Source organism: Bubalus kerabau, chromosome 8, assembly GCF_029407905.1.
Source record: "Bubalus kerabau isolate K-KA32 ecotype Philippines breed swamp buffalo chromosome 8, PCC_UOA_SB_1v2, whole genome shotgun sequence".
NCBI classification, from domain to species: domain Eukaryota; kingdom Metazoa; phylum Chordata; class Mammalia; order Artiodactyla; family Bovidae; genus Bubalus; species Bubalus kerabau.
The window spans coordinates 52,041,623-52,061,034 of record NC_073631.1 but is presented as its reverse complement, the minus strand read 5'-3'; the positions used below and the strand labels follow the sequence as shown (position 1 = coordinate 52,061,034).

The 19,412-nt window shown below is 43.1% G+C and overlaps 1 protein-coding gene across 1 annotated transcript in view; it reads left to right on the top strand.

Annotated features, from left to right (window-relative positions):
• LAMB1 (laminin subunit beta 1) overlaps positions 1-19,412 on the top strand; it is a 78,129-nt gene that overhangs the window by 24,426 nt on the left and 34,291 nt on the right. Inside the window, exons 9-18 of the mRNA XM_055590268.1 lie at positions 337-457; positions 2,241-2,429; positions 2,693-2,872; positions 3,009-3,121; positions 4,490-4,569; positions 15,368-15,503; positions 16,780-16,938; positions 18,228-18,355; positions 18,563-18,686; positions 19,115-19,319. Of these exons, the coding sequence (XP_055446243.1) occupies positions 337-457; positions 2,241-2,429; positions 2,693-2,872; positions 3,009-3,121; positions 4,490-4,569; positions 15,368-15,503; positions 16,780-16,938; positions 18,228-18,355; positions 18,563-18,686; positions 19,115-19,319 (1,435 nt within the window). The remainder of the gene's footprint in view (positions 1-336; positions 458-2,240; positions 2,430-2,692; positions 2,873-3,008; positions 3,122-4,489; positions 4,570-15,367; positions 15,504-16,779; positions 16,939-18,227; positions 18,356-18,562; positions 18,687-19,114; positions 19,320-19,412) is intronic.

Here is a 19,412-nt window from a genome sequence, read left to right as displayed (position 1 = left end):
AGTGGGAAGGGACAAAATAAAAACAAAGCAGGACTTTGCCTGACTGTTCAGTGGTTACTACTTCATTCTATCGCTGCAGGGGACATGGGTTTGGTCCCTGGTCTGGAAACTAAGATTCCGCATGCCTCTTGCAGCCAAAAACTAAGGGGGAAAAAAATTAAAACTGAAACAGAAAATTAGAAAATAAAAACAAAGAAACCCTCATTGTAGTGAGGTAGAGATGAGTATGAAAAAGGTATGATATTTATGACTATGATATTTTCCACTGCTTGTGGGGAAGGTCTGGCCATTACTATATCTCTTACTTGGCTCTTTCCTGTTTTTGTAACTTTCAAGGTTCACGGACACTGCATGTGCAGGCATAACACCAAGGGCTTAAACTGTGAACAGTGCATGGATTTCTACCATGATTTACCTTGGAGACCCGCTGAAGGTCGAAACAGCAATGCCTGTAAAAGTAAGTTTCAGGCAGGGAATTCCGTGGAGGTCCAGTGGTTAGAACTCCAAGCATTCACTGCCAAGGGTGGTGAAAGTCCCTGGTTGGGAAACTAAAGTCCTGTAAGATATGCAGCAGTACCAAAACAACAAGAAAAAAAAGAAGTAAGTCTTAGGCAAAGGGATGTTTTGAATCAGTTCAGACCCCAGGATCCATTTTCTGAGTAGACATGCTATAATAGTACACTATTTTGCAAAAGGAAGAAAAGTTACTACCCTTTTCCCAGCCTCACCCTAATACTCCTAGGAAGCCATTATCCATTCAATCAATTAGCACTTATTAAGCAGCACCCATGTGTTTGGCAGATGTTGTGTGCCACCTGTAACACTGCACTTTTTTTAAGGCCAGATGACTGACTGAGAGAAAAATGAATGAAGACGATATTGTGGTGTGGATCCATAAGGTCTAAGAGAAATGGAGTACTTGTCAGCCTTGTTCTGTGCCAACCCAGGTGCAACCTGTGGCCTCCTTCCATCCATCCATCCACCATCCCTCCTGGTGCTATTCTCTGGGCAGAGGGGAAGTTTGAAAACCACCACCCTCCCCACCTCACACAGTGATGCTGATAGATGATCATCCCTGCAAGCACGCCTGCCTCTGATCCCACTGAGGACAGAGGGGCTAGGAGCTCAGAAACCAGTGAGGGCTGGAGTGGTCAAGGTTTTTGTTAGTAAGGACAACTAGCTGGGCCCTAGCAAGTAGTTAGGATTGTTTAGATAAAGAGGAGAAAGCAGGGGGAAGGTGGAAGGGAGTTCAGATAAGGAGAATACAAAACACAAGGCTCCTAGGACATTCTCATGATATCGTGGTTTAATTCATGATTCCATGGTTCTAGGGTTTAATCAAACCAGTGCATCCAAGGCAGGACGACGCAGTCCCTCCCTTTAGGATGGATAAGACCAGTTGTAGAGCCCTTTGAGAACCCAACTGAGTTAAGCTTCCTTGTGAGAAGACAAGAGGAGTCGATGAGGATAGTTGAGCACGAGAGGGAGATGGTTAAAGCTGTGTTGGACCAAGAGGACTCTGCCAAACAGGCTAGAGGAGAAACAGACTGACCCAAGAAGACTGGCTTGATGGCTGTTAGGGGTCTGATTCATAGAGCCTGGCCTAGGGTGGTGGTAGGAATGGGGAAGAAGAGAACCCAGCCTTCATACCATGTTCCTCAAAGCCAAGAGCCCACACAGGCTTCCCCAGGTACATATCGCCTAGAAAACCCTCTGGAGTGATGTATTCCTGTCCCACTCTGCACACAACCAAACGAGTCCTCCACGCAGTGCAGCCTCCCTGTAGGTGAGCCTGCAAGGGGACTTCCCTCAGAGCTTTTACACTTTTTATAGCCCGTTCTCTTCCAAAGAGGGCAAATGAGGTTATTTCATAAAGATCACACTTGGAAGGTTTCCAGCATGATTTAGGATTTAAACTGATGGCATAAGCAGATGTGTTTTTTCCATCGCCAGTTCCTTCTTGTCAGTTGCTGTTTTGCCTGAACTTCATCCCCAGTTTCCAAAATGAGCTTCCTTCCCATCAATCCCACCCTCCACTGGTAGTTGTATCTGACTCTTGGTGACCCTGTGAACTACAGCATGCGGGGCTTCCCTGTCCTTCACTGTCTCCCAGAGTTTGCTCAAACTCATGTCCATTGAGTAGGTGATGCCGTCCAACCATCTCATCCTCTGTCGTCCCCTTCTCCTCCACTGGTAAGTAGATTGAAAAGATTTTTCCTGACGTAGATCTTGTTTTGCAGAGTGTAACTGCAACGAACACTCCAGCTCATGCCACTTCGACATGGCAGTCTACTTGGCCACTGGCAACGTCAGCGGAGGGGTGTGTGATGACTGTCAGCACAACACGATGGGGCGCAATTGTGAGCAGTGCAAACCGTTTTACTACCAGCACCCCGAGAGAGACATCCGAGATCCTAGTCTCTGTGAACGTACGTAGGAGAAGGTCACGATGGGGCGGGGAGAGGGGGATCTGTTTGGGTCACCTTTCAGCTTGAATAGTCGAGTAGTAACCATCCTCTCAGGACTCAGTCCTAGCCTTATTTTAGCTGCTATATAGGATGCCGGGAGTGGAACTTAGTTGGTAATCCAGTCTTCTTTAGTCTATTTTTGTGAAATTTGGAGGGATGAAGGGAACATAGGTATTTCTGCAGACACACACACTGTGTTACCTGGTGCTTCTCATCCTTCTTAGAATGTACATGTGACCCAGCTGGTTCTCAGAACGGGGGAATCTGTGACAGCTACACGGACTTTTCTGCCGGTCTCATTGCCGGTCAGTGTCGGTGTAAATTATACGTGGAAGGAGAACATTGTGATATCTGCAAAGAAGGCTTCTATGGTTTAAGCGCTGAAGATCCATTTGGTTGTAAATGTAAGCACTTGTGTTAAAAAGTTTGGGAGTTCTTGTGTGCACGTAATTCCCATTTTACCTGGCAATTCTTTATCATGTTGATGACTACAGACTCACTTGGCTTGTGTTTCTTTGCTTCATTTTATCTTTAATGAAGCTTGTGCTTGCAATCCTCTGGGAACGATTCCTGGCGGGAATCCTTGTGATTCGGAGACCGGTTACTGCTACTGTAAGCGTCTGGTGACAGGACAGCATTGTGACCAGTGTCTGGTAGGTAAATCCTAATTACATGGGATGGGTGGTTTGTGAATGTGGTGTCCAGTAGAGAATGATTTTCACAGTTGTTTCGTAGGTTCTGCCTACAAAACACCCTTTTGTGTAAATCATAAAAGCCACTAGTAGACAATTCACAAAAGAGAAATTACTAATGAATAATTTTGTCAAGATATTCACCATTACTATTAGAACTGTAAAATAAAACCAGAGTGAAGTACTGTTTTTACAGACAAAACTAACAAGTTTTTTTTCAATGGTAATGCCGACTAATAAGTGAAGTCATAGTGAGAGGCTGGTACTCGAGTGCTGGTGATGAAAATACAGATTGGCTCATACTTTGCAAAAAGCATTTTGGAGATGTGTATCCATTGCCTGTAGAAATGTGCATACCCTTTGACCCAGTAATTCCACATCTGGGGATCTATCCTAATGAAATAATCAGAAAATTGGTCAAAGATGAATTCACTAGAAGACTCATAGCATCTTTTATCAATAGCAAAAAACACTTGGAAGCAACAGTAGGGAAAATATTTAAATAAATTTGGGGGTTTCTATACAGTGTGATGGTTTCCCTGCTGGTACAGCAGTAAAAAAAAAATCACCTGCCAATGCAGGAAACACCAGTTTGATCCCTGGGTTGGTAAGATCCCTTGGAGGAAGAAATGGCAACCCACTCCAGTATTCTTGCCTGGGAAATCCCGTGGACAGAGGACCCTGGTGGACTACACAGTCCATGGGGAAGCAAAGAGCTGGACAGGACTTAACAACTAAGCAACAACAAAACAGTATGATATTTTGTTGCTATTGAAAATGATGGTAACACAAGAGGGAAATGCTTATGCTGGTGTCAAAAAAAGCCACAGGATGTGAGTAGTATCTTGATTATGTAGGGAAAAAGTTCATCAAGAAAAACAAAATCTAGAAGGAAGTAGACCAAAAGTTCACTATGGTGATCTGGAGAATATTTATGAAGGTAATTTTTAAAATTATTTTATGTCTTTTAAAACATTCTTGTGATTGCTTTCATAATTACTGACTTACTGCCAGAGTAATTCTAAAGAAAATTGGCATATTTGCTGCCAGCTCATGTTAATTTTTGGTTGAAGGTTATTTGCAGGGCAAAGAAACTGCTCTGATCTGGGGTTACCATGTGGCTATGTGCAATCTTCTCTGACCCCAGTGACCTGCAGCTTGCGGTTCTTTATTCTAGAATACTCACGCCTTGTGTAGGCTTTCTGCTTTCACGGTGCAAATGAACATTTGGTGGAACATCATCCAAAACACGCCGTAACTTGTCTCTTGCTGGGTCTATTGTGTAATTACAGGAACCCCTCTTTAGATGTTTAATCTTTTGTTCTGCAGCCAGAGCACTGGGGCTTAAGCAACGACTTGGATGGATGTCGACCTTGTGACTGTGACATTGGGGGAGCCTTAAACAATAGGTGAGTGGAGCTGCTCAGACAGTATTGGGCTCATCACCCCCAGGGTCCTCGTGACCTCTAGGACAAGGTGACGCTTAGCGTTTTCCTGAGAGGCAGAGTACATTTACCTTTGCTTTGAATCCGTGATAATCACTTTTACCTGTGTTCTGCTGCTGCTGCTAAGTCACTTCAGTCGTGTCTGACTCTGTGCGACCCCATAGACGGCAGCCCACCAGGCTCTCCTGGCCCTGGGATTCTCCAGGCAAGAACACTGGAGTGGGTTGCCATTTCCTTCTCCAAGTGCATGAAAGTGAAAAGTGAAAGTGAAGTCGCTCAGTCGTGTCCAACTCCCAGTGACCCCATGGACTGCAGCCCACCAGGCTCCTCCATCCATGGGAGTTACCAGGCAAAAGTACTGGAGTGGGGTGCCATTGCAAAGATTTTTAAAGATTGATTCAGTCCAAGAGTTAGCTTTGAAGCCTTCTCTAGTCTGTTTATGTTTCTTGGTTTTTAATAGTGTTACTTGTTTTGTATTTTACTTTTCTGGTCTGGTTTGTTTTTTTTTTTTTTTTTGGTCACACAGCTTATGGGATCTTAGTTCCCTGACCTGGGATTCAACCCGGGCCATAGCAGTGAAGGTATTGAGTCCTAACCACTGGACCGCCAGGGAACTCCCTTATTATTTTTTAAATTATAAACACAGTACATGCCCATGGCTTAAAAAGATTCAGACAGCTCATGTAGGTATCCTGCCTTTTTTCTCCACTGAGTTCCGTTGCCTTAAAGTGCCGCTGTTAGCAATTCCTTGTATGTCTCTAGAAAATAAAAATGGTGCTCAGAATACATCTTAAAACTGACCATTTCTTTTCTCTCATTTCTTTTGAAATAACATGTTGGGTGTTATTTTTTAAATAGACAGTACAAAGAAATAAAAATTGCCCAGGATTTCCTACTTAGTTGTACAAACTTTTTTTATAAATCAAAATAATATGTGTATGTACGTTACTCTGCAACTTGTTTTTTTAATCTAGAGATCTGTTTTTCATATCAGCATCAATTTTATCTCCCTTTTTTTGTATTCTGTCATGTGATAGTGCTATGATTTATTGATTTTATTATTATTTTAAATGTTGTAGAGACGTTCCCCATGGTTCAGTGATTAAGACTGAGCTTCCACGGCAGAGTGTGTGGGTTTGCTCTCTGGTCAGGAACTAAGATCCCACATGGCACGTGGTGCATACCAAACAGAAATGTTGCGCTTAATATCCTTGTGGGTAATCTTGATGAATGTTTGTAGACATGTCTATAGATTGGATTCCCAGTGATGGAACAGCTGCGTCAAAGTGCATGTGTATTTTCTATTTTACTGGAGATGTCAGGTTGTTCTCCAGACAGATGGTGCTAATCTGTTTTCTTCTCAACTGGTTACAAAGTACTGTTTTCTCCCATCTCCACCAGCAGCTGGTATCATCAAATCTTTTATTTTTCACCAATCTAAAAGACAAAAAGTGGAGTCCCATTTGATTTGTGTAAGGACTCTTTTCATTTTCTTCTTCATTCTTTCTTTTTTTTTTTTTTTTTTACAACTTTCAAGTACATTAATGAAAATTACATACAATAATTTTAGGGACTTAAATATGTTGGCATTCCTTGAATCAATGAGATATGATACTCTCCCCGAAATGATCAAAATACACATTTTGGCAAGATGTTAGATTTGTGGGAGTTGGATTTATTACCTTTGAGTCAGAGAGAATTCTGGTCTCTGTGTGTTACTGGATCAGATTCAGAACATCTGGTAAAAATAGTGTAAGTGACTGTTGGGAGGATAGACAGATGTTTCCTTGTGGCCTTGAATCTTGCCTGGGAGAATGTGCTGAGTTCATTGAGTAAGCCTCATGGATTCAAAAATTGACTCTCTAACAAGAAGTTTTTCCCAACACTGTAATAGTCTACTTGGGAAGGAATGAGACTTTAAGCAGCAAGAACATGTTCTGTTTGGCCTCTGTAGTTGATTTGTTCTGTTCCAGATCATGTAGTAAACTCAGGACGGCACGTAGCCCTCGGAACTCAGGGTGAATGTCCATTCTTAGAAAACCGCCAGAGGGGAGGAAGCGAGAATAAGTCCATAAATGCGGAAAGAGACCAGTTGCTCCCTCTGTTAATGAAATCAGTTCTGACTTTCCTTGGTGACTCCCAGAACACATGCTGATAAATCATTCCTTTAGTAATAACCAAGTCCTCAATTCAAAGCTGTCATCACTACGAAAATCCTTCTTAATTAGAGGAAAGCAGCACACTTACTTCTCCAAATTATGTCCTAAACTCAGGAATGTCCTGTTCCTAATGCCGTGTCTCTGTCTCTTCCACACCATGCTTCCTGTCTCTAAATCCACCCACACACAGCCCCTGGCCTACCCTTCCAATCTCCTGCAAAACTGTATAAAAACCAGAATGTGCTAGTCAAGAGCTTGTGAAGCAACACATTTCAGTCAAGTTTTGTTTTTGTCTTTTTTATTGGAGTATAGTTGATTCACAGTGTCGTGTTAGTGTCTGCTCTACAGTAAAGTGAATCAGTTGTACATATATCCTTTAGTGAAGATTTTAAAGCGGGTAATTTGATCTTTCTAGGGTGATGGACGAGACAGCTGCCTTATCTTTTGGCATCATTGGTGGGGAAAAAAGAAACCTTTAAAAAGCCTCTAGTCTTGTGATTCTTCAGTATTTTGTAGTGATCCTGTTCGTTTTTTTACTTTATTTATTTGGCTGCTCCAGGTCAGAGTTGTGGGATCTAGTTCCCTGACTCAGGGATTGAACCCAGGCCCCCTGCATTGGGGGTGAGGAGTCTTAGCCACCAGACCACCAGGAAAGTCCCTGTACTGATCCTTTTCAAGGCTGTTTTTCCCCACAAGGACTTTAAGAATCTCACAGGGGTGATAGAGGCCCTGCCTTCTAAAGCACTTATTCTACTAGAATACTCTGCATAGCGGATACTCAGAGTTACACTTTCTGAATTGTTTTGTTACAAGCACTCAAATATCTTCCCCTGACAATATTACTTTGCTCTGCCTCAGACCCATGTTGAATAAACATTGATCGAGTCAAAGAATTTGAGAAACTAGATTTTTATGATATAAAAATCAAACGCACTCTTCCTGGGAGACGCAGTCTCTAAATCAATCCCAAACATTCCTTAGTTACTTTGGCCAGGGCCAGAGTAACTGTAAAGTCATGAAGTGGAAAAAGTTTTTTAATGTTTTTGTTTAATGAGCCGAATGACTTTTGGTAGTACAATAAAAGTGTAGTAATCCATGTCTATTATGTTGACAGCTAGTCTCAACTTTTGAATATTTTAAAGTAAGGTCTGATTTGTTTAAATAATGTGACTCAAGCCAGGTTAATGACGTTTTGCCTAGTAGATAACCCACTTTAATTAATAAATAAGAGTGCATGCTAAGTAAATGCTACTTGCAAATATTTAAAAACACTGAAAAATATAAATATCTTGGCAGCATCCTTTGTAATTATTTCATCAGTGTTGTTTAGGACTTTGGTATCTGGCTTGAAGCCCACCACTTTTTTGAAGACCTCTCCTTCCTAGGCTTAAGTCCCCCAACCTTCCTTTGATGTGAGAACATGTTACTTCTGCATCTGTATTAGCACTGATTCTGCTTTGTTATAGCTGCTTGTATTTAGAAGATCTCTTTGAACAGGGATTGTGTCGTACCTGTTTTTGCATCTCCTTTTGTCCCCAGCATAGTGATAACGTGCTCAGCAAATGAAGAACTGAAATTTATTGTACTCTGAAATCGGAGCAGAAGTCAGTAGATATTTTCATCAGTGTATTGAATGATCCTGATGTATTAATTAACCCTTTGTTAATTGCTATGGCAGCTGGGCATAGAGAGGTTATAGAACACAGGTCCTACTCTTTAAAAAAGTATTCTATTGGGGGTGGGGATTGGTTGAGGGGATGGAAAAGCTACTCTGGATAAAACGTATGACGCTGACTGCTCATCACTGTGGAACCAATTCTTATTTGTAATCTGAATTTTGGAGATTTCAGTGTTGAACAGAGGAGTGGGTTTTGTCCTTTAATGTTTTTCTTTTGCTTAACTTCTTAGTAGTAAGGTTGAGATTGCACAGTATTTTCCCTGCTCATCACTGTTTAAATGAGTTTTCCTTCTACTAGTCCTTAGTTTCTACATTTATGAGAAATCTGTGTTTTTGAAAAATGATGTTTTAAAAAATTTTTATTTTATTATAGTTGATTTACAATGTTGCATTAATTTCTGCTGTACAATAAAGTGATTCAGTTATATGTGTATATATCAGATCAGATCAGTCGCTCAGTCGTGTCCGACTCTTTGCAACCCCATGATTCGCAGCACGCCAAGCCTCCCTGTCCATCGCCAACTCCCGGAGTTCACCCAGACTCATGTCCATCGAGTCAGTGATGCCATCCAGCCATCTCATCCTCTGTCGTCCCCTTCTCCTCTTGCCCCCAATACCTCCCAGCATCAGAGTCTTTTCCAGTGAGTCAACTCATCGCATGAGGTGGCCAAAGTACTGGAGTTTCAGCTTTAGCATCATTCCTTCCAAAGAAATCCCAGGGCTGATCTCCTTTAGAATGGACTGGTTGGATCTCCTTGCAGTCCAAGGGACTCTCAAGAGTCTTCTCCAACACCACAGTTCAAAAGCATCAATTCTTCAGCGCTCAGCCTTCTTCACAGTCCAACTCTCACATCCATACATGACCACAGGAAAAACCATAGCCTTGACTAGATGGACCTTTATTGGCAAAGTAATGTCTCTGCTTTTGAATATGCTATCTAGGTTGGTCATAATTTTCCTTCCAAGGAGTAAGCGCCTTTTAATTTCATGGCTGCAGTCACCATCTGCAGTGATTTTGGAGCCCAGAAAAATAAAGTCTGACACTGTTTCCACTGTTTCCCCATCTATTTCCCATGAAGTGATGGGACCGGATGCCATGATCTTCGTTTTCTGAATGGTGAGCCTTAAGCCAACTTTTTCACTCTCCACTTTCACCTTCATCAAGAGGCTTTTGAGTTCCTCTTCACTTTCTGCCATAAGGGTGGTGTCATCTGCATATCTGAGGTTATTGATATTTCTCCTGGCAATCTTGATTCCAGCTTGTGTTTCTTCCAGTCCAGCGTTTCTCATGATGTACTCTGCATATAAGTTAAATAAGCAGGGTGACAATATACAGCCTTGACGTACTCCTTTTCCTATTTGGAACCAGTCTGTTGTTCCATGTCCAGTTCTAACTGTTGCTTCCTGACCTGCATACAAATTTCTCAAGAGGCAGGTCAGGTGGTCTGGTATTCCCATCTCTTTCAGAATTTTCCACAGTTTATTTTATGGGATATTATGGTGTATCCCAGGATACTAAATATAGTTCCCCAGGATACAGTACGACCTTGTTGTTTATCCATTTTATATGTAATAGTTTGCATCTGCTAATCCCAAACTCCCAAAGCACCCCTCCCCTACTACCCTCTCCCTTGGCAACCACAAATCTGTTTTCTATATCTGAGAATCTGTTTCTGTTTCATAGATAGGTTCGTTTGTGTCATATTTTAGATTCCACAAGTGATATCATATGATATTTGTCTTTCTGTCTGACTTACTTCACTTAGTATGGTAATCTCTAGGTCCATCCATGTTGCTGCAAATGGGATTATTTCATTCTTTTTATGGCTGAGTAGTATTCTTTTGTGTGTATATGTGTGTGTGTGTATATATATACACACCACATCTTTCTTCATTCATCTGTCAGTAGATATTTAGGTTATTTCCACGTCTTGGCTATTATGAATAGTGCTGTTCTGAACATAGAGGTGCATATATCTTTTTGAATTACAGTTTGTCCAAGTATATTCCTAGGAGTAGAATTGCTGGATCATATGGCAGCTCTATTATAATTTCCTGAGGAATGTCCACACTGTTGTCCATACCGGCTGCACCAATTTCCATTCCTACCAACAGTGTAGGAGGGTTGCCTTTTGAGAAATAATCTTGGCCTTTATCCTTTGAGGAAAAAGTAGGGCTTCATTAGGTTTCTGTTGGAGCCATAACAAATTACCACCACCACTTAGCAGCCTAAAGCAACATAAATTTAAGATCTTACAGTCTGTTTCCACCTGCAGGCTCTGGGGAGGCTCTTTCCTGCTCACTTGCACTGTTGGCAGAATTCAGTTCCTCTGGGTTGCAGGATGCAGTTCCCGTTTTCCTGCTGGCTGTCAGCGGAGGGCCGTTCCCACCTTCTTGAGGCTGCCCACATTCCTTGACTCCTTTCTTTCACCTTCACAACCAGTGACGATGGGTCACATCCTCCTCGTGGGACAGCTCTGATCTTCTCCTCTGCTTTTAAGGATTCATGTGATTTGCTTGGGCCCACCTGGGTAACCTACGGTACTCTCCCATCTCAAGGTCCTTAAGCTTGGTCCCATCAGGAAAGTCTTTTGTACCACATGAAGGTAACATGGCCATAGAATCCAGGGGTGAGGACATGGAGGACATGGGCATCTTTGGGAGCCATTTTTCTGCCTGCCACAGGCCCTGATTTATTTGTTTTATGTCATTACTCTACCCAACTGGCCCAATGAATTGCATCTGTATCTAGTTGTAGATAAATTGGTGAAGGGAACTTGTATAATTATCAAGGGTATATTTCTATCTGAAATGATCTTTGCTTGAACACAGGAAAGAACAATGACACATACTAAATCTTTGTCTCCACTCTGGAGGAGGCGATATTTGAGCTTCCAGTGAAGGCACAGATGGGATGAGTGTGGCGTGGTAGAGACCTGGTCTGCCTTTGACCGTGTCTGCTCCCGGCCCTTCTGTCTTCTCTGGGCCACCTCTGTCCTGGTGTCCCCTCAGCTCCTCACTCAGATGAGCATTGTCTTTGCTCTTAGCTCTGGGTGGGCACTAACTGCATTTTATTTTGCTATATTGGTCAATTGCTCTTTTTTGTTTACACCACCAATTAGATTGGAAGTTCTTTAGGACAGGGACAATTTTTTTCTCCCCTTTTTCTTTCTCCGTTTCATTTTAAGGGAAATAATGGACTAACGAGGAAGGAAGGATTTGTTCAGAAGAGAATTGACAGAGGCTTTTCCGGTGGTCCAGTGGTTAAGACTCCATGCTTCCATAGCAGGGGGCTCCGGTTTGATCGCTGTTCGGGGAACTAAATCCTGCATGCTGCACAGTGAGCCAAAAAAGAGAGAGCTGACAATGAACTGAAAGGGGAGAGTATCAACACCAGGAAGCACAGCTGCCAGGGCTAATATTTGCTCAGTAAATATTTATAAAAGAGTATGAGTGTGACTCGGCTAAAGCCAAGGATGGGCACCGGGAAGAAAAGCAGTTGTTTTCAGAGGAGAGGTTATAGAGGCTGCTGGAAGCCAGGTAGAGACACCATGACTTGGTAGAAGAAGAAACAGTGGTAGCGTTTTGTGTTGTGGGCTTTTGTGAAGTGATGAAGGTGGGGCTCTGGGAAGACTCATTTGGCTTTGTAAAAGGATGGATGGGGTGGAGGAGAGAGAGGAGCTGGAGAGGTCAACTTGGGAGGTGAATAGAGTGACAGGTGTGGAGTGATGACATAGGGTACTAGGGTAGCCACAGTGACAAGAGGAAATGGCTGAGTCGAGAACCATCTTGAAATAACATGTGTTGTATTAAGGATAAAGGAAAGGGACGATTATGTCTCACCTACATCAGAAATTTTTTTTAATTGAAATATAGTTGATTTTCAGTATTGTGTTAATTTGTGCTGTACAGCAAAGTGATTGTTATACATACATACAGTCTTTTTCATTATGGTTTATCATGGGATAGTGAATCTAGTTCCCTTTTCTATACGGTAAGACCTTGTTGTTAATCCATTCATGTAACAGTTTGCATCTACTACCTGCAAATTCCCAATCCATCCCACCCCACCCCACCTCCCCTTGGTAACCATACGTCTGTTCAACAACAGAGGAATTTTAAATCTGCTGATAGAAATAGCAGAGCTGAAGGTAGATCAGTGTGTGAGGTGATGAATAGCTTGGGACAATATGAATTAGAGGTAACAGCTGGACAAATCATGGAAATGCCCCACGCATGACTGAAGGTGGACAACCAGAGCGAAGTTCCGAGGGGTGAGGGCCACCTGCATGGGGGCAGGTAAAGCCTTTGGTGAATGAGTTCCCCAAAGGAGTAAGTGTTGAATGGGAGCCACACCTACTGGCAACAGGAGTTCAAGTGTGCAGACACGGGCGTGTGGCTGCGGGGCCGACATGAGGGGAATTCCCTTCACAAGGTCAGGTTCTCATGAGTCGTTTCTCCTTTAGAATTGTGCTGCAGATAAAAGTACTTCAGGAGTGTGCCCACCTCTTCTTCCTTACCTTCATTTGCTTGTTCTCTAGTGGTGGATAGCATAGAAAGGATTTGTGTGTGTTCTTCTTGGGTGGTTCATGTTTGAGACATTTGTTCCCTTAGTAAACATCTGCTGGGAGGAAGGGATTTTCTTTTGTCCATATGATGTCATGCCTGATGCCTGAATTTTGGAAAATGGGTGTTGTTGGTTAGATTATGTTTAAAGAAGGTTAGATCCTAATTGGAGCAAGCTTTCTTCCTCTCTGGGAATAGATTTAAAGTAACAATTCCAAATCGTGTCTTGATTTTAATGAAGTAAAGATGGGTCCATGTAATTCAGGGTTTTTTTGTTTGTTTTTTTTATTGAAGTATATTTGAGTTACAATGTTTTAGGTGTCCTGCAAAATGATCCATATATATATATATATATTCTGTTTCAGACTTGTTTTCCATTATAGATTATTACAAGATAGTGACTATAGTTCCCTGTGCTATAGGTTCTTGTTGTTTCCCTATTTTATATATAGCAGTGTGTATCTGTCGATCCCAGACTCCTAATTTATCCCTTCCCCTCCTCTTTCCCCTTTGGTGACCATAAGTTTGCTTTCTGTGTAATTCAGTTTTATCCTGTACATAAACTCCTGTTACCAGGGAAAAGACAGACAAACGTAGGCTGAGGACCAAATGAGTATGTTACAGTTGAGGCCTTTATTACCTAAATAATGACCAATAACACAAAAGCACTGTTTCCATTAAATAGTATTTTTCTTTTTAAAATTCAGAACACCTATCTTTCATGCATTTATATCTTGAACCAATGTTTGGGTGTGTCTGTGTTGCTGAGCACTGGGCCAGCTGGGGGGTTGGGCAGGGTAACTGAGGTGAGTCAGGCACAGTCCAGGCCTTCAAAGAGTTTCCTGTCAACTCAGGGGTTAGGTAGGTCTATCAATAATTGTACAACAAGAGAGAAAGTAATAAATGTCTTAGTACAGAGCACAAACAATTGAGGCCTCAGAAAGCACCATTTGAGAACAGTAGAGGGAGGGAACCAAACAAGCCTTCAGGAAAGGATGATGGTTGAAAAATTAGGAGAATTTGAAGACACAGTGCCTCAAATGTAATGAACCCTACTTCAGGACCAGCTTAGTTGTTGACGTTTCTCCTGCAAGGAGGTGATGGCGTGAAGGAGAAGGTGGTTCCTTCTATGGGATGGGGAGTGACAGTCAGGAAACATGATGCCTGAGCTGAATCTTGCGAGAAGAATGGGTGGGTCTTTGCTGGGTAAATGAGGGAGCGGGACATCCCAGCCTGCAGGAACAGGAGAAACAAAGGGAAAAGGTCATGTGTCCCCCAGCGCCCTGGAGAAACTCAGTCGCTCAGTGTGGTGGGAGAGGTGAGGAGAAGCCAGAAAGGAAGAGGAGGGCCAAACTAGGGGGCAGGGGATAGCGGGGCCTGGCGCACTGCCCCAAGGCCATTGCACCTGGAAGTGTTATGGTTAATGCATCTCAGAAAGGTCACTGGGGCAGTTCTGGGGAAGGTGGAAGTTCTGGTTGAAAGTTGGAAGACTGGCAATAAGGATACCAGTTAGAAGACTTTAACTGCTTTTACCATGAATGAGAGAGGGAAGAAAGGCATAGCCTAGTCAGTGGGAAGTGGGGAGAGACACCCAAGATCCTAGGAAGGGCTATCACATAATTTGGCCCTTGATTGGTTACAAAGAGGGAATCTAGAGGATACCTTCTGATTTCTGACATGGCTGATGCAATGGTGGGTAGTATCTTCTCCCAAGGCAGGGATTGGGTGCTACCCTCTTGGATCCGTGATTAGCCTCTGGGACCACTGAGTTGGAGCTGTCCTTCTGAGAGTTGGATATTTAGATGTCAGGCCCAGGAAAGGGGTTGTATTTGCCAAAGACATATGTTCTTGCATTGGCAAGAACATATGTGATAGCTACAGAAACACCGCCGTGGCACATATGGAGCAGGGTAGAGCACAGGGGAGAGAAACTGAAAAGTCAGGTTACTGAGACCTTTCAACCTCAGGTGCTGTGCTTGGTTACTCAGTTGTGTCCAATTCTTTGTGACCCCCATGGACTATAGCCTGCTAGGCACCTCTGTCCATGGGGATTCTCCAGGCAAAAATACGGGAGTGGGTTGCCATGCCCTCCTCCAGGGGAGCTTCCTAACCCAGGGATCAAACCTAGGTCTCCCACATTGTAGGCAGATGCTTTACCATCTGAGCCACCAGGGAAGCTCGGGAGTTTGGGATTAATTGGTAGGCAATGTTTTTTCCATGTACTTACTTTCAGAATGGAGTAAGAATACCCTCCTGAGTACTTCACCCCATTTACCGTTTAATGGCAAACATGGGTCTGCTTCCAGTGGGTTCACTGATGGATGTGGTGAGCACCGCTGACCCTCTGCTTCCTTGCCAGTTGCTCTGCAGAGTCGGGCCAGTGCCTGTGCCGACCCCACATGATCGGACGTCAGTGCAGCGAAGTGGAATCTGGCTACTACTTCACCACCTTGGATCACTACATCTACGAAGCAGAAGAAGCCAACTTCGGGCCTGTAAGTAGGGGTGTGCTTGCCAGGTGGGTAAAGCAGAGTGGAGGGGGGCAGTAATGTGATACACACATTTTGTAAAGAGACTAGGTAAGGAGCATCTTATCAGTGAGCATGAAGCAAGGATCAGGACCAGGCCTTCTTGAGAATAGTCCTATTTAAAACTAGGTAAATCCATCACTCAGAAAGACTTGAAAACATTCAGTAATAAGGCTATTTGTGTTTTTAAGGGGGTTGGTTTTTCGGTGTTTTTTTTTTCTATTCTCTACTGACATTCCAAAGTTATTGAGCTAGTATAGTTAACATTCAGAGTATATTGTTTCAGTTTTCTATTGCTGTATAACAGCTATCCCAAAAGTTAGTGGCTTAAAATACATGTCTGGCACTTCAGCTGGGGTGGCAGAAAGAGCTGAAGGCTGGCTGAGCACCGTTCTCCAAACAGCTGTCTTGAGCTTCTTCACAGCGTGAAGAGTAGTGAGACTTCTGCCAGGGCATCTGGCTTCCAAGAAGGAGGAAACAGAAACTGCCAGGTCTCTTAAGGTCTGGGCTAAGAAGACACAAAAGGTCATTTTTTCACATTTTGCTGGTTACAAGTCACAAGGCCAGACCAGATTCGATAGCAGGGGAACATAGTTTTCACCTCTAGATGGTGAAGCCACACCCACGTTCATTATAGGTGAGGACAGACTTCATCTTTGGAGGTGACTAATCACAGGTATTATATGTAATCCTGTGAACACACTCAAAGTCACCCTTGAGTTAAGCAACTCACATTGATCCATTCTCAATCTCATTGACCATCAGAATTCACTCATCAGTAGTGAACATTCATGACTGTATCGCATTTCCTCATTTGTACCTGGAGCTTGAAAGAAATGCCAATGAGGATGACAGAAATACACCCATAGATATTGGGCTAGTCTTGTAGAAATGCAGAATATACCTGGTCACTCCTAGGCTTGCTCATAACAGCATTTGGGATGTTCTCTTTCCTTCCTTCATGCTCATTCCCCTGGTTGTATCATAGAAGGTATATCCTAAGCCTTAATTCCATCTCCAGTGTCTCAATACTACCTCAACTTAAAAACTAAAGAGAAACCAATTACCTGTTTATATTCCAAAAAATTATAGAAACTACTGGGAAAATGTGGCTGCAAAAAAAAAAACAAAACATAGGTTTCATATCTACAGTTTCAGACCTTTGGGTGCCTTCAGATTTCTTTGACTGTTAACATCAAATTTCATTTCAAGTAAAGCATCACTCCTGTCCCCTTGTCCTTAGGGGGTCAGCATAGTGGAACGGCAGTATATCCAGGACCGGATTCCTTCCTGGACTGGAGCGGGCTTCGTCCGAGTGCCTGAAGGGGCTTACTTGGAGTTCTTCATTGACAACATACCATATTCTATGGAGTATGATATCCTAATTCGCTATGAGCCACAGGTAACCCCTCATTGGACTAATGGGGATTGGGGGATATTGGTAAAAGTTTTCCTTTTAATGGGCACTGAGTCTTTGTGAAATGTGCAGGCTGCCTTGGAATAGAGGAACCTCTCTGACTTTCTATCTTCCTCGAAAGTAAAAATATACATTTTTATTAAATTCAGTTTCACAAACATTTAGTGATCTCTTTGTTAAGCACTTAGTCTTGCTGAGAACTGAGGTGGTGATGAGAGCGTTCTGGGTCCTCTTCTTGCACTCGTGGCCTGCCCTCCCAGGGATGGACACGTGTCCCTAACTGGCATCAAAGGTGGAAAGTATAAGAGCAGAGACACAAGCAGTGCTGCAAGATGAGAGGTTCATACCAGCCAGACTGCCTGGGGCTGCCAGGATATTTCCTAAAGAGGCAGTTGTAGGTCTTAAGATGGAGACAGAATTTTGACACAAGCGGAAGTGAGGGATAGCATGAGCAGCAGACGGAGGGGTGGTTGGAGTGTCCTTCTGCATAGAAAGGGTGGTTGGAGAGGCTGTTAGGAGAAATGCTGGGATCAGTAAATGAAATTGGAGTCTGTATTAACAGGAAGCTTTTGAAGGGTTTTGGACAGGGGATTGTCTTTAAGCTGTGGGTTTGAGTGTTCTTTTTTTAATCTTCTTAATTTTTGCTTTTTAGTCAGAGAAAGACAGATAATCATATGAAACCATTTATATGCGGAATCTAAAATATGGCACAAATGAACTTATTTACACAACAGAAATAGACTCACGGACAGAGAAAACAAATTTATGATTACCAAAGGGGAAAGGGAGGAGGGATAAATTAGGAGTTTTGGATTAACAGAGGCACACTGCTATATATGGAACACTGAAACAATAAGGACCTAACCATATAGCACAGGGAACTATATTCAATATCTTATAATAACCTGTAACAGAAAAGAATCTGAAAAAATAGATATGTATGTATATATAACTGAATCTCTTTGTTGTATCCCTGAAACTAACACAACATTGTAAATCAACTATACTTTAATAAAAGATAATAAAGTGTGTTTTAAGGTGGATGGAAAGGGATATTGGGAGAGGCAAGGAGAGCTATGGGAGGCTGTTTCAGTGTCCAGGTGAGGAGATTTGGGCTGAAACTGGGGTAACAGCCAAGAGCATGGTAAGAGGGAAGGGAAATGTAAGTGAGTGTTTCCCATTTAAACTTGGCAAAAGATAGGTGGCTGGAGACTTCCAAACAGGCAGCAGCAGGCCAGCGAATCGTCCTTCTGATCCTCTGCTTCTTACTCTAGCTCCCCGACCACTGGGAGAAAGCTGTCATCATGGTGCAGCGGCCCGGCAAGATTCCAACCAGCAGCCGGTGTGGAAACACTGTTCCCGATGATGACAACCAGGTGGTGTCCCTGTCACCTGGCTCCAGGTCAGTGTGGCAGCGGTTTGCAGCTCAGTAGAACAAACATGCAATTTAATTATTTTGCTGGTGTCTCACCTTGTGAGTTGTACAGTAACCATTTCAGAGCCAAAACCAGACATAGACTATTCCTTCCTTTGGGATCTACGGGGAGCTTTGATAGATTGGATGCTTAAAGGTTGACCTTTGTTATTTTTCTTTTCTGTTTCGGGGCAGGTACGTGGTCCTCCCCCGCCCTGTGTGCTTCGAGAAGGGTGTGAACTACACCGTGCGGTTAGAACTGCCCCAGTACACCTCCTCGGACAGTGGTGTGGACAGCCCCTACACCCTGATTGATTCCGTAAGTGGAGGTCATTTCCGATGTGAGCAGGGAGGACTGGGCAGGCACCGTGCATCTGCTTCCCTAGAGGGCTTTGTGGAGGATCGTGCTGAGGAGTCTTTCCTGCTTCCAAGGTTACTTTGCTTGTTTACTTTAATAAAACTCCACCCTCTGGAAGACTCTACTCAAGCTGATCCTTCCTGAAAATAGGAAGTGTCTGAACAATGACATTTCAAAACTTATCAAACTATGTAAGGGGTATCTATACTTTTTCTGGCAAGAATGTTTTAAGAATGAGAAGATTTCCACTTGGCGCCATGAGTCTGGGTTTTTTATTTCTTTTTGTTTCCAACAGTCAAAGAAGCACTTGGGGTTTTTATGTGTTGATTTGCGTTAATTGGTGACCCCAGACAGCCACCTAAGAACAGTGTGTTCTGGTTTCTTCCTAGCTTGTTCTCATGCCATTCTGTAAGTCACTGGACATCTTCACCGTGGGAGGCTCAGGAGATGGGGTGGTCACCAACAGCGCCTGGGAAACCTTTCAGAGATACCGATGTCTGGAGAACAGCAGGAGCGTTGTGAAGACGCCAATGACTGATGTTTGCAGAAACATCATCTTTAGCATTTCTGCCCTGTTGCACCAGACAGGCCTGGGTAGGTATCACTGCTGCTGCTTCTGCCCCTTCTTTCTCAAAAGCTCCGAGGACACTTGGCATCATGAGATACATTGGCAGGCATGTCCAATAG